The 12,320-nt window shown below is 46.6% G+C and overlaps 4 protein-coding genes and 5 non-coding genes; 4 read left to right on the top strand and 5 right to left on the bottom strand.

Moving 5' to 3' along the window:
- The window catches only part of CNAG_12984, a 1,689-nt gene extending 1,612 nt beyond the window's left edge, over positions 1 to 77 (top strand). Inside the window, exon 7 of the non-coding RNA XR_001046285.1 lies at positions 1 to 77. This exon is cut by the window's left edge and continues 116 nt beyond it.
- Positions 1 to 435, bottom strand: part of CNAG_01680 (3-methylcrotonyl-CoA carboxylase alpha subunit) — a 3,161-nt gene extending 2,726 nt beyond the window's left edge. Inside the window, exons 1-2 of the mRNA XM_012197029.1 lie at positions 134 to 435; positions 1 to 93 (exon numbers count right to left, since the gene is read on the bottom strand). The exon at positions 1 to 93 is cut by the window's left edge and continues 10 nt beyond it. Of these exons, the coding sequence (XP_012052419.1) occupies positions 1 to 93; positions 134 to 369 (329 nt within the window). The 5' untranslated portion in view covers positions 370 to 435. The remainder of the gene's footprint in view (positions 94 to 133) is intronic.
- A 212-nt stretch (positions 436 to 647) lies between these two features.
- CNAG_12985 lies at positions 648 to 1,544 on the bottom strand. XR_001046286.1 has 2 exons: positions 1,124 to 1,544; positions 648 to 1,070 (listed from the first exon to the last, which is right to left on the bottom strand). It is a non-coding gene; the product is annotated as a hypothetical RNA (non-coding RNA).
- Positions 1,545 to 1,653: 109 nt separating this feature from the next.
- On the top strand, positions 1,654 to 4,797 carry CNAG_01681 (cytosine permease). XM_012197293.1 has 10 exons: positions 1,654 to 1,776; positions 1,878 to 2,391; positions 2,454 to 2,680; positions 2,739 to 2,786; positions 2,849 to 2,900; positions 2,952 to 3,674; positions 3,722 to 3,788; positions 3,846 to 4,216; positions 4,268 to 4,332; positions 4,391 to 4,797. The coding sequence occupies exons 3-10, from the start codon at positions 2,498 to 2,500 to the stop codon at positions 4,451 to 4,453; spliced, it is 1,572 nt and encodes a 523-aa protein (XP_012052683.1). The 5' UTR covers positions 1,654 to 1,776; positions 1,878 to 2,391; positions 2,454 to 2,497; the 3' UTR covers positions 4,454 to 4,797.
- Positions 4,798 to 5,403: 606 nt separating this feature from the next.
- On the bottom strand, positions 5,404 to 5,933 carry CNAG_12986. XR_001046287.1 has 1 exon: positions 5,404 to 5,933. It is a non-coding gene; the product is annotated as a hypothetical RNA (non-coding RNA).
- Positions 5,934 to 6,192: 259 nt separating this feature from the next.
- Positions 6,193 to 6,430, top strand: CNAG_12987. XR_001046288.1 has 1 exon: positions 6,193 to 6,430. It is a non-coding gene; the product is annotated as a hypothetical RNA (non-coding RNA).
- Positions 6,431 to 6,719: 289 nt separating this feature from the next.
- On the bottom strand, positions 6,720 to 9,084 carry CNAG_01682 (mitochondrial outer membrane 72K protein). XM_012197294.1 has 6 exons: positions 8,477 to 9,084; positions 7,809 to 8,423; positions 7,657 to 7,743; positions 7,412 to 7,607; positions 7,029 to 7,354; positions 6,720 to 6,971 (listed from the first exon to the last, which is right to left on the bottom strand). The coding sequence occupies exons 1-6, from the start codon at positions 9,039 to 9,041 to the stop codon at positions 6,883 to 6,885; spliced, it is 1,878 nt and encodes a 625-aa protein (XP_012052684.1). The 5' UTR covers positions 9,042 to 9,084; the 3' UTR covers positions 6,720 to 6,882.
- A 1,541-nt stretch (positions 9,085 to 10,625) lies between these two features.
- On the top strand, positions 10,626 to 11,488 carry CNAG_07596 (hypothetical protein; the record flags this gene model as incomplete). The annotated part of the gene is made up of 4 exons (XM_012197532.1): positions 10,626 to 10,776; positions 11,034 to 11,140; positions 11,198 to 11,389; positions 11,444 to 11,488. The coding sequence occupies 4 exons, from the start codon at positions 10,626 to 10,628 to the stop codon at positions 11,486 to 11,488; spliced, it is 495 nt and encodes a 164-aa protein (XP_012052922.1).
- Positions 11,489 to 11,617: 129 nt separating this feature from the next.
- CNAG_12988 lies at positions 11,618 to 12,303 on the bottom strand. XR_001046289.1 has 2 exons: positions 12,174 to 12,303; positions 11,618 to 12,115 (listed from the first exon to the last, which is right to left on the bottom strand). It is a non-coding gene; the product is annotated as a hypothetical RNA (non-coding RNA).
- Between the last annotated feature and the right edge of the window lie 17 nt (positions 12,304 to 12,320).

Here is a 12,320-nt window from a genome sequence, read left to right on the forward strand (position 1 = left end):
TGTTGACAGTTTCGATCAGCTTCACTGTATACTGAAACTGTGACAATACCCAATCGTCGAGCGGTGCGAATGATCGCACATGCTATCTCTCCTCTATGTAAAGTTAGAGCAAGTTTTTGCATTTGCTACCCACCTGTTGGCAATCAAGATCTTTTTGAAAGGACGTTTTCCGACCTTCTGTTCGGTATTGCCGTCGGAAAGGTGGGTCAAGTTGCCATGTTGAGCAACAGTAGAGTATCGGCCTCCACAGAGTGCCCGATTTGCGGCTACCATATGATGCGTTCTGGTGAGGGGGTGGTGTTTGATATATTGGGGCACTGCAAGAGCACCCCGATTGATAAGAATACCTCTCATAAGTCGCATTCGCATTCTGGTAAGTGTCTCAAGAATATACAAAAGGTGAAAATGATGTTTCAATAAGAGCTATCCTCTTATACGTTGCATGTTTCCGAATCAGGGCCTATAACGCGTTGTTGTCACCAGATACTAAGGCCTTCGTCCACAGATGTTGTCCAGTTGACCAGCACGGCGTCTGTCAATTGATGTCGTTCGGCTATAGTTCTTTCCGACGACGAACCTACTATTATCATCACCGACGGTCAGGCCCGCTGTCGGAGCAACTACTGCTCGCGACAGTAATATAACATAATAAAAAATACTACTTTTAAATATTCATTTCAAATTTACTATTATGTTTTCTCTCGTACAAACAATACGCACGACGGACGATCTATATGTAGGAGGAAGAAGTGGGGTACTATTATTCCATTCCTACAAACTTCCATCCCCTCTAGAATATTTATCTCGATTGGACTAATTCTGGCCTTTCGTTCTTTGTCAGCTTCTTCCATCCGGCGTTTCGCCTCCCTGTCAATTCCGTTGTTGTCTTTCTCGGAACCACCATGTTGATTGTCATCTTCACCGTCATCTCCCCAGGCACCATCTTCACGATTGCCATCATCCTCGTCCGCTTCCTCCTGGATTCCATTTTCGTACAAATTGCCGTCTCTTCAGCATCTCAGGATATGCTCTCGTCGTCAGCAATAAACAGAGCATCAGTGATGTGCCCCCTGAAGATTCGCAAAGCTTTAGGATGATATTTACCCGAGACATATCGCCTCACCATTTTTTATCCACTTCTATGATCTCCTCCGTCCTCCGAAGCTTCGATGCGCGTACTCTACTTCCAGCAATTCTTATTCTTCCAGAAATCATCAGAGCATCCATCTCCATAACATTCTTGGAATGTAATTTGTAGGAGAGATGTGGAGGCACATTATCTTCAATCATCCGCCGGAAGAGCGAACCTGACGGCCACGGCTCGTCGTCGATGGCGGGACCTGGAGGCACTGATGATCTCCGTGTCTACAGGTTGAAAACAGATTGGGTTTGAAGACTCGAAGGATGAAAATTGTTGTTAGGCCACACTACTACATATATGCTAAAAAGCCTCTCAAAAGGTCGAAAAATCTGTCATTTCGAGAAATGGCTCTGTTCGGGCCCAAGACATCAATCTTTGCGTTTTTTCGAGGAGAGGATCCCTGAGACAAAATTACAGATTTTTTAAAGAACAATTAGACAAATAGAAAATTGAGATCCGGAAACGCTCCCAATGGTTGGCATGGTCAGTGGATCTCAAGACGACTGTAATCTAGCCCAGATTCGCTCGCATGACTGACGCCCGAAGCCTGCTTATATGACTTAAGACCGAAGTGCCTTTTATTGCAGAGAATCCTTTTTCAGGAACATTATTCAGGGTATTCCATTCGTTTATCAGTACGTACCGCACCATGTGCGCCACTCCATGGCCTCCACTTTTCGCTCCACCTCCGTATACATTATTGACACTTGAAAATTTTTCCTGCCGCCCGCAAAAGAGGCCAAATTTACAACGACACTGGTGCAACAACAGTAATAAATAAACGATAGGGGGCGTTCGGCAGCGTCGGATAGTCAGAAGGAAGGGGAGTGATCGTTCGGCGGATCACCGTTTGAATTACCAGCAACTGTTTCCATTGTCAGGCACTAGTTTGAATCGTTCATTTAATAATTCCAATCGCTGCCGAACGCACCTAAAATCCTTTCTAATGCCGGAAATATACGGACTTTCGTGAACGGGAGGGCAAAACAAGAAAAAAAAAAGTAGCGCAACGACCTAAGGACCTGCGTCAAGGTGGAGATACGGTTTTTGTAACTATCTTGGCTTTTGATCCGATCGTGTCGGGACTCCAGTTCTGATCTTATTACTTATCTCTATCTTCCCGCCTTTATCTCGACGTACATTTGAGAGACGTTATCGGCTTCACTCTAGGGGGCGCAGTGATACAATAGTACGATCTACAGGATATCAGCTTGGACACAGAAGGACAGCGCCTGGCTGATATAAAAAAGGTGACTTCAGGATTCTCCCGTGTCTTTCCATGCTTACAGTCGATTTTTTGGCTGTTCCATAGCTTAAATACGGCATTTCATATATTTCGCCACTTCAGACCTCAACATGTCAGATATTGAGAAGGGATTTGAGCCTGTTGATCCTAAGGTCTCAGACTCATACGAGGGTCTTCCTTCCGTTGATGCGGGAGTTTACTCTGAACAGCACAACGTCGGAGAATCGACCAGTCGCTGGGCGAAATTTGACGAGCTGAATAGGAAGCTGGAACATACGATGGGTATTGAGTCGGTGAGTATACGGGAACAAGGCCAGCGATGCATGGTCCATGGTCTGACTCCATGATAAGAGAGGTATCGAACGCGTTTCTGAGTCTGATCGTACAGATACGCGACTTGTGAGTTACTTCTTTGCGATTATTTCTGAAATCCTTCTTAATCATCAATTTTCCCGGTTTAGCATGGAAATCTTTTCATATGGGCAAGTGCCAACACGGTGCTGCCTACACTAGGTAAGGTCGTTCAGGTTTTGATGCTCCATAAGGCTGATTAGGATTGGGCAGGCGTCGGTATCCTTGGACCACTCCTTTTTGGCCTTGGTCTGGGAGATTCGATGTTGTCAATCCTTTTCTTCAACGCTGCTACCGCCTGCATCCCGGCCTTCATGTCTACTTTCGGACCCAAACTTGGCCTTCGTCAAATGACTTCCGCGAGGTACTCCTGGGGTTTTTGGGGGGCGAAGATAGTAGCCTTACTCAACTGCATCGCGTGTGTTGGCTGGTCCATCGTAAACACCATATCTGGCGCTCAAACCCTTGTGGCGGTCTCCGAATACAAGATCTCCGCTGCTGTGGGCGTCGTAATTATTGCCCTCGTCACTCTTTTCATTGGCCTCTTTGGCTATCGATTTGTCCACCAATATGAGAGATACTCTTGGTTACCTACTTTCATCACATTCCTTGTCATGCTTGGTGTGTCTGCGAAGCATCTGGCAAATGTTCCTTGGGGTGTTGGTCAGGCAGAAGCCGCCGGAGTGTTATCCTTCGGTGGTACCATATGGGGTTTTGCGATAGGTTGGTCTTCCCTCTCAAGCGATTTCAATGTCTATATGCCTGCCGAAGCCAAGAGTTGGAAGGTTTTCGCCTGGACGTATACAGGATTGATCTTCCCACTTGTGCTGGTCGAATGGCTCGGTACTGCTATAGGCTGCGCTGCTTTGGTCGTCACCGACTGGAGAGACGCCTATCACGAGCATGAACTTGGAGGTCTTGTTGGTGCCGTATTCAGTAAGTGACATGCCTAAGACGATAATGCTTCGCTGACTGCATAGTAGTCCCTTCTATGCACAACGGAGGGAAGTTTTTCATGACTCTTCTAGTGCTCTCTGTTGTCGCCAATAAGTATGTATTATCTTTTTTTATACATTCTTTCCACTTAAGCTGACCGTACAATGAAAGTACCGTGAATGTGTACTCTATGGGGTTGAGTGTATCTGTGATTGCCAACTGGTTGGCTGCTATTCCTCGACTTGTGTGGCCCTGCGTCATCACTGCCATTTATATCCCAATAGCTATCGTGGGCGCAAGCTCATTTGCTACCTCTCTCGAAAACTTCCTCAACGTCCTCGGGTACTGGCTTTCTATCTATGCTACTGTGGTAATTGAAGAACATTTCATCTTCCGCAAAGGGCGGTACGAAAATTACGAAGCGGCCAGCACTTGGAACCGATCTGACAGATTGCCTGTGGGATTTGCTGCTATCGCTGCCGGGTGCTGTGGAGCCGCTGGTGCAGTTCTAGGCATGGCTCAGGCGTGGTTCACCGGTCCCAGTAAGTTCTTGCATATCGTTAGGAATTTGGCTAACACCGTGTATCCCACAGTTGGTAAGAAGGTCGGCGGCACGGCTGACCCGTCCGGTGGCGATATTGGTTGGCTCTTGGCATTTGTGAGTCACAAGCTATCTGGACGAACTGATATCCCTCGATGCTTATATGTTCTTATAGGCCTTCACCGGTGTTACATATCCTGCATTCCGAATAATCGAAAAGAAATGGCTCCGCCGATAAGGTCTGCCAGCTATAGATTTGAATTTCCATACTTTTGTTTTAGATTATTTCAATCATTTAGATCGGCGTTACTTATCCTGCATTCCGAACACTAAAATAGAAATGGCTTCCTGCCGATTATAGACTTTAGTTTTGGTAGTTTTGTTTTGGATTTGTTTTAGCATCATTTTAGATTAGTTGTTGAAGGGTGAGATGCCTGCCTCTAAAGGCCTAACAACTTCACGCATATTCAGGGACCGGGGAGTATAGGGTGGGGATGTCGAAGCATAAATCTGGTATGCATTGACATAAGCTCCTCACTTATGATCCGCTCAAACACGGTGACCAATATTATTGTAATTTGCAGAGATCTAGTATATGTGAAAGGAGACATAATGGAACTAGAACAACAAACAGTGGATGGTAAACAACAAGCTTCCAACCACCGTTGTTCATAGGCATCATGACCGAAACGATATTTAATCCATGATTGTAAGCTTAAGATCATATAATCCTTGAGATCAGTCATCGCTTTCAGAGCTGTGCGAGAATAAAGATCAACGAGCCGAATGGAAGGAAGGACAAAGGATGGCACATATACGCATTATTGAACGTAGCCATTGAGTAATTTATCATCGTATCACAGCAGGGCTTTAGACGGACCACGTTATTGCACTTGTACTGCTTCCAGTTATATGATGGCCATGTATTTAAGGAGTTATAGCTACGGACGTGAGTTCTTAAACAAATTCTCTGCCACCAAGAAGAAAATAAACTCTATCAAGAGTTATGGCTTTTGATTCGTGGATGGTGATTGCAAAGGCTAGTTGAGAAGGTACTTGAGTCCGATTACATGCAACTCCCTGGGAATTCCATTCACATTGTGCCGGGGTGATTAGAATCAAAGACACGCGCTGTTCATTTGTGCCAGCGTCAATGGGATTAGTGTAGCCGAGGAAAGCTGCTAACATCAATGCGCGAACGTATGTCCATATGTCAAGCGGCGGGTCGTCCCAAAGAATCTCGTAAACTTGTTCCACTGACTCACTAGTAGACCTTAGTAGACCCAGATGTTTCTAGTGACCATGAATTTTGCGCCTCGCATCAATAAGATAGTCTTCGTCAGAGAATCAACATCGTCAAGCATTCTCTTCTTGGCTTAACACCAGGACGGATAGCAGACGTGAAGGAGGGATGGTTCTCAATACGTACGGGCGTCATGTAATCCGCCTTTGTGATGCCTTCGGGGAGAATATTCACCACAGAGGGCATATAGGGCAGGTCGAGGAGGTTATGTACGGTATCAGAACCACTGATCACCTTGTCATCATCATCAAACGGCGTTGGAGGTCAGCGTTCGTATCTTGAACTACAGGACAAGTCTGCCAGTCATCTATCTGAAAGGTGGTTATTAGGAGTGTATTGAATGGGAGGCTCAGGACCGCCTTCAAGACTGGGCTTTCAAGAGGCCCGTGTCGAGCCTACGAGCAGTCGCTTGTGAATAGAAGCGGTATCTGATAAATATGCCTGCTGGCAGCCGGAAATGGTGTTAAGGTGAATAAATAATGATTAAATGTCATTTTAAGTTTAGTATTATGATCGTTTTCAGGTTAATTTTACTGAGGAAAAGAAGATATATTTACGTAAAGCAGATGCCACGTCATGCTTTTAGGGCGACGAAACTTTGCGTCACCCTTTCGCTATAAATACAGATATGTAACCATCTTTTTTCTTCTCTCTTATGCGTTTTACACGCTGTGCGGCAGCACAGGTACAACTTCCCCAAAGTTGCTCCTCACTTTCTTAACACAGTTGAGTTGAGCGTCAAGCCGGTGCGAGAGCAAACGCCGAGGACGTCTAAGCTCCCTTCGTCTCTCCTTCCTTAGGGTATCGTTCTGGTGAACGGTGTGGAGGAGACGAGGGACGGTGGTCCATACATTTATTCTTTGCTGTAGATATTTCCGACTAATCAGCACTCAAGCATTGTCATTATCCATTATGTTGTACAGTTTCTGTATTGAAACCCTGTTTTCAAGTAAAGAGTAAACAGATTGTCCCTCGGAAGCATACCCCAGCAGATCCAGAAGTACCCATTCCTGCGCCGAAGTTCTTCATCATCCGTAGAGAGCAGCACAGGGGCGTACAATGAACGACTTGGGAGTCTCAGTCTAATAATATTGCTAGGCATTTGAGATAATGGATAACACAATGGAGCAGCGCAGCGCATACTGGCCGAGGCATCTTCACATGAGTGTTGCCAGAGCATTATTGTGTTGCTAGGCGTGTGCAATACCTCCCAAACAATAAACCAATGCATGGAATGAATGCAACTGCAACTGCAACGAAGAACTATGCTGCATGCGCTTCGCCAACTCATCATACAATTCGAGGCGCAATTTCGATAACGTGTTTTCCAAACCTTTATCCCTCATCCTCATCAGTCAAGATATTTAAGCAGCTTGAGCGATCTGGCTAAGTCTTTCCGCGAATTCTGGATAAGTCTTGAGGAAGTGCACCTGAGCTTTGCTAGCATGTTCATCTGAGCATTTTATCAGTCTTTGCTAGCTTTTGGTAACCAATCAAGATGTGCGCTCACATGTAATGGCATTTATCAATTCACCCTCGGTCCGAGCCAACTGCGCACTCTTTTCAAACCATTTAATCGCTTCATCGATCTTACCCTGCTGCAAGCTCAATTGCGCCAATGTGGCGACAGCAACATCGCAGTCTGGATCGATCTCAAGTGCCTCCTTGCAGAGGGCCTCAGCGCCAGCAATGTCTTGCTTCCATTGGAAAAGGGCGAGGGCCTTGTTAACAAAAGGAAGAACGTTACGAGGCTTGCGCTCCTTGTCAAGCTCGATGGATTTATCAAAACGGTCCAGCGATTCAGAGAACTTTTGCTGGTCGAGAAGAATTTCACCACTGTGAATGACAACTGTAAACACTACGGCGTTGAGTAACAAAGGCAGTTGAACTCACTAATAGTTGCTTGCTTCTCCTCTATCCGGGAACTCTCGAAGGATCCTCCTAAACGACGCCATACTAGATCCAACGTTGCCCATCTTATACTGACATACCGCTGTCTGTATATGAGGGAAAATGAAGCTGCTGTCAAGTTGAACAGACTTAGTATAGTCTGCAAGGGCCTTGTCAAATTCCTGAGTGATGAAGTACACTTCATGGAGTTAAATTAGTGGTTATATGGTTGACTTCGCACAACGTACCTTGGCCACGGTGGTAGTAAATATCGGGATTGTCGGCATCATGTCGGATTGCCGCCTCAAAGTCACCAAAGGCCGTCGCAGGATCGCCTACCACGCCATTACGTCAAGATAAAGTAAACAGGACTTAAAACCGGAAACTGTCAGGGACGTACCCAATTCCATGTGAACACTGGCAATCTTGACCCAACTTTGAACAAAACCGGAATCAATATCCAAACTCTTCTGCAAGTCATCCCTGGCGCCTTCAGCATTGCCCATCAAGAATTTGAAGGTCCCTCGCAAGTTGTATGCCTCAGCCTCGCCCTTCTTAGAGCTGATGCCTTGCTCGATAGATTCCGCCGCGTATGTCAGTGCGTGAGGATAATCTGCCGCCTCAAGAGCATCAAAGGCCAACGAGAGAGTCAGATCGCCCTGGCTGGGATTCTCAGGAAGAGCTGGTTTAGGGTGGGGTCGGAACGCAGCAAGGTACGCTGATATAAAAGTAGGTGAAGGAAGATTAGCTTCGCGCTTGCTAAGAATCTCGGCTGCGCGGCTGCTAGCAAGTTTCTTAAGGCAACGTTCGACGGCGGCAGAAGCTTGATCGTCCTGGAAACGCTCAATAATGGTCACAGCAGTGAAGTCCCTAACGGCCTCTTCATTGCGGTTCAAATTTTCGAAGGCGGTAGCACGTCGTTTCAAAGCTTTTGTATAGGTACGGTCGAGCTTGATTGCTTCGTTGCAGTCCGCCACACATTTTTCATAGTCGGGAGGGGTGAGATTACCGTAACCTTTTATCTGATTAGCGCCTGCATGATATCGAGGGCTTTTTGAAAAGACTGACAAGCGGCACGGTTTGAGTAGAAAACTGCAACCTTCTTTACCGACACTTCAATTGCTTTGGTGTAGCACTCAATGGCCTTTTGGAAACTCTTCTTAGAGTAGAGTTTATTTCCTCTGTCCTTTAAAGTAGCACCGAGCTCATTTCTAGCAGATTCGCTCATGTCTTCAAGTTCCTTTTGATCAGGGACGCCTTGAAGATGGATAGCCTCTTCCGAGCCATCTTCTTTGACGGTCTGAGGCTGTATCTCCTCCAGCAGAGGTCCCCGGTCGCCTTCATTTTTCAAGTACTTGTCATCCTTCTTCTCACCACCCTTCTTCTTCTTCTTTTTGTTCTTTTTTGATGGAGCCGCGGTCGAAGTAGAAGGCGAGGACTTGTCCGGTCGGGAGTACAGGTAGTAGCCAGCACCAGTGGCAGCTAAGACAGCGCAACCAAGCAGGATGAGTCGCTGATTTTCTTCGATAAACTTCTGAGTGCGGGTCAAAAAAGAACTGGGTGGTGAGGTAGGAGACACAGAAGCAGAAGGTGTTGGGATTGAGGTAGGGGGAGCGGTGGGCAAAGGAGGCATTTTGTTGAAGACCGCCGTGATGATATGGTTTTGAGTAATGAGGCGAAAAAGCACGAATTTTTACTCCGTAAGATCGTCATCATTCGGCGACTTATTACTCTCTCGGGGTTTGCCGGAGCTACCTGTTGGCACCAACAACATCATCGTCATTCATTATTGCCAGCGAAGTTAAGATGGCATTAATTACGTCTATAGTACAGTTACATCTCTCTATATACAGTATTATTAAGCGTCGTTTCATTCGTCGTCGTTCGTTCGTGAATGATGAAGAACCCTCCTCCGCCGATCTCGATCTTCTTATCTACCTTCCAGTTTCTAGAAATTTCTTCTGTTATACGTGTCTTTTCATGCCACGACTTCCTTGACCTTCTATAGCATTATAAATTGCTTTAACGACCTTTATTCCTCTAAAACGCACCTATCCCGACGGCTCCTTTTTCCACTCCCTATCCCTAAGCGCTCCCGGTGGTCGCCCGCCACGACCTGGAGACCCACCTTCTTCAACTGTTCATGCTCATCCACACTCGATCAACCACCAGCTTTCTCCAATGGTTCCCTCCCTGGCAATGACCTTCCCCGAGCTTTACCACCCCTCGAACCAACAGCAAGCAGCAATCGCCATAACTTGGGTGCTTGCGACGTATTATGCCCAAAATATCATCCTAGGCTTTGGATAGACGAGCGTTCTGATGGCAGTGCTAGAAGTGGCGAACGCTCTTCAGCTGTTAACCCGAAGTTCATTACATGCTCTGCTAATGGCGTTGTACAGCTACTTCGGCTTACAGATCTTGAACCCGAAAGAACACTACGAGCTTTTAACCAGTAATTCTGAAGGTACGTCCCTCTTCCAATCCTCTTGACCATAACTTAATGACATCACTTAGGATGCAAGGGGCTTACGAAGCAACCTTCGCAGCTAACGGCGCTTTGGCTATAGCGTCTATTGGCTTCAGGCATCACAATCAATCCGTTTGGGACCCAAAGGCATTAGGACCTGTTACCCATCTGCGGCCGAGTTTATTATCCCATCAAATTCCTTTTATCTGTACCTGTATACCTATCTGTTTATTCTCAGGTCAATGTGTCCGACGTCAGCGAAGATAGCAGAGCCCAACAACGTAACAGAATTGAAACGTCTTCAACGACGGTGATCGGCAATCCGCAGACGGATCGAGCAGCAAGTATCACCGAGAAAAGCCCCTACTTCTTACCCCTCCACTTTATTCTGACTTGCCACAACGGAGAACGCGGATGCTGTCCCAATATCCACCTCGCTGAAGGGCGTACCCTGTTAACATCGTCATTTCAGGATGAGGCAAGAACGGTGCGAAAAAAGTCATCATGGAGCAATCTTATGCCTTCGGCCTTTTTGAACGCCCAGGCAAATTCAACACGCTCTTCATCCGTCGTGAGCCTCATTTTCAGGAGCGTGACAGTAGATACTTACTCAGATCCGAACTGCAATCAGTTTGCCTTCTCTTCTTATTGACTTTCTCAATAGCTGCAACCGAGTGCGCACCACTGCCCTATCCTCTTTGTGCGACTCCAACATCTCCAACATCTCCAACATCTCTAACACGATAGATGCCCCAGCAGAGTTCAGAGCAGTCTCCTGCGGCCATCATCTGCCAGAACTCTCTCTCCATCATCAAGCTTAAAGAGTTCCTTCATCCCTCGGCTCCCTGTGACGCCAGACTCGCCGATTCCTGCTTGATGGAGTGTATCGGATGGCTCGGTAAGGTTGGATAGGTGGTAGAGAAGAAGGTGCCGAGGATTGTGCTGGGTCTGCATATGCGTTAATCACGCTTATCCAACAAGATCTTATGTCAGTCAGGGGTCCTCCCAGTGATGTTCCAGAATCTTCGGGGAAAGAGACTTCTTGTCTCATACGACGCTCATACGAGCCTTCATCACGGTCTTTGCACTTATCTCGGCTTGTCTATTCCTAGAAAAGCCCAGAAAGATCACAAATTCTGCTGATATGTCCCCCAGGAAGGGTTATTCGCTTGGCAGGGCAGAAGGACGGCAAACTGTACGCCGTCGAAGCTGCTTCGGGGCACCATTGCAAAGTGGGCAATTGGATGATTTGTAGGGGTATCGTAAGTTAGATGGCAAAAGGGCATTGTGCCTGTACCAACCATAGTGGAATCCAACAGGTGCTTCAATCTCTGGCATGTTTTGAGGGTAAAATCCTTTATGGGCGCATCGATGATATTGTGTCATCCTCAGAAGATGATCTGGGCATGGTTACGATAAACCGCTGTACCATCGGGGGAAACCGCCATCCCGTCCACGGCATGCCCATGCTGCAAAGAAACGACGGAGTGTTTGTCACGGTTTTATCACAAGTGAGGAACTCTACTCATACATCCCCTACGTGTTGATACTGACTCCCCATTAAGGCCGTATGGCTCACATCATCACTCATCAGAGCAAAAAGAGAATGAGGTACGGAATTATGGGATTCGCGATACATCTGTCCAATATACATCATTTCGCCCTTGCAATAGTTACCAGGACGAGGTTACATCTTGATCCCGCAATGTCGAATTAAAAACACCAGTACAAAAAAAAATCGTTTTAACTTGATACATATAGTAACTACGCAATGCTGTTTATGTTGTCCTTGGTCCAGCCAGAATACCGAGAAGTTCTGCCCTGTGATGTAACAAGCATTCTAATTAACTACCCAACCCGTTCAATTTTCCCAGCGCTCCCATTCAACCGTCCATCTCAAACCTCATTCAATATTTGTCGCCAAAGTGAACCCTAATACAACGGCAGGCGCCTTACTTTGGATTCCCCATTTCATTGAAACGCCCTGCGAGAAAGGCGAGTTCTGCGAAGTCCTCAGTTAATTGAGCCGTGTTTTGGTTGTTACCACTATCCTTCTGGGCGATTACGTTTCCTAGAATTAGAGCTTGTCCCTTTCGCTGGAGTGATGGTTCAATACGCTTTGTAGCAGTGGATAACCTCTTAGTGGAATATGCACAAAGGCCATCCTCCAGACTACTTTCGAACCAGGGCTTCTACTTTGCTTTCAGATAGAGGAGGTGCTGTCAGGCGGAGATTATCTAAATGCCAGATCAGTCTGAATTACATTGAGGCGTTTATTGAACGACTATTACGCACATCTAATTCCTTTACCCCCCAATGAGGGAGGATAGGAAAGGAAATGGCGTCTCCATATATTACTTGTGCCCCCTGTCGACAGGCCAAGCAGGTTCAGTGGTTGGAGTAGGGATGGGTGTGCGGCCGTGAAGGCGGACCCAAACATGA

Source organism: Cryptococcus neoformans, chromosome 11, assembly GCF_000149245.1.
Source record: "Cryptococcus neoformans var. grubii H99 chromosome 11, complete sequence".
Lineage (NCBI taxonomy): Eukaryota > Fungi > Basidiomycota > Tremellomycetes > Tremellales > Cryptococcaceae > Cryptococcus > Cryptococcus neoformans.

Bases quoted from the DNA above. Each gene is read 5' to 3' on its own strand.
- CNAG_01681 (XM_012197293.1), top strand. From the start codon at position 2,498: ATGTCAGATATTGAGAAGGGATTTGAGCCTGTTGATCCTAAGGTCTCA. The intron at 2,681-2,738 runs GTGAGTATACGG...CTCCATGATAAG, and splicing joins ATACGATGGGTATTGAGTCG to AGAGGTATCGAACGCGTTTC. The intron at 2,901-2,951 runs GTAAGGTCGTTC...AGGATTGGGCAG, and splicing joins CACGGTGCTGCCTACACTAG to GCGTCGGTATCCTTGGACCA.
- CNAG_01682 (XM_012197294.1), bottom strand. From the start codon at position 9,041: ATGCCTCCTTTGCCCACCGCTCCCCCTACCTCAATCCCAACACCTTCT. The intron at 8,424-8,476 runs GTCAGTCTTTTC...ATCAGATAAAAG, and splicing joins CTACTCAAACCGTGCCGCTT to GTTACGGTAATCTCACCCCT. The intron at 6,972-7,028 runs GTGAGCGCACAT...TAAAATGCTCAG, and splicing joins ATTGATAAATGCCATTACAT to ATGAACATGCTAGCAAAGCT.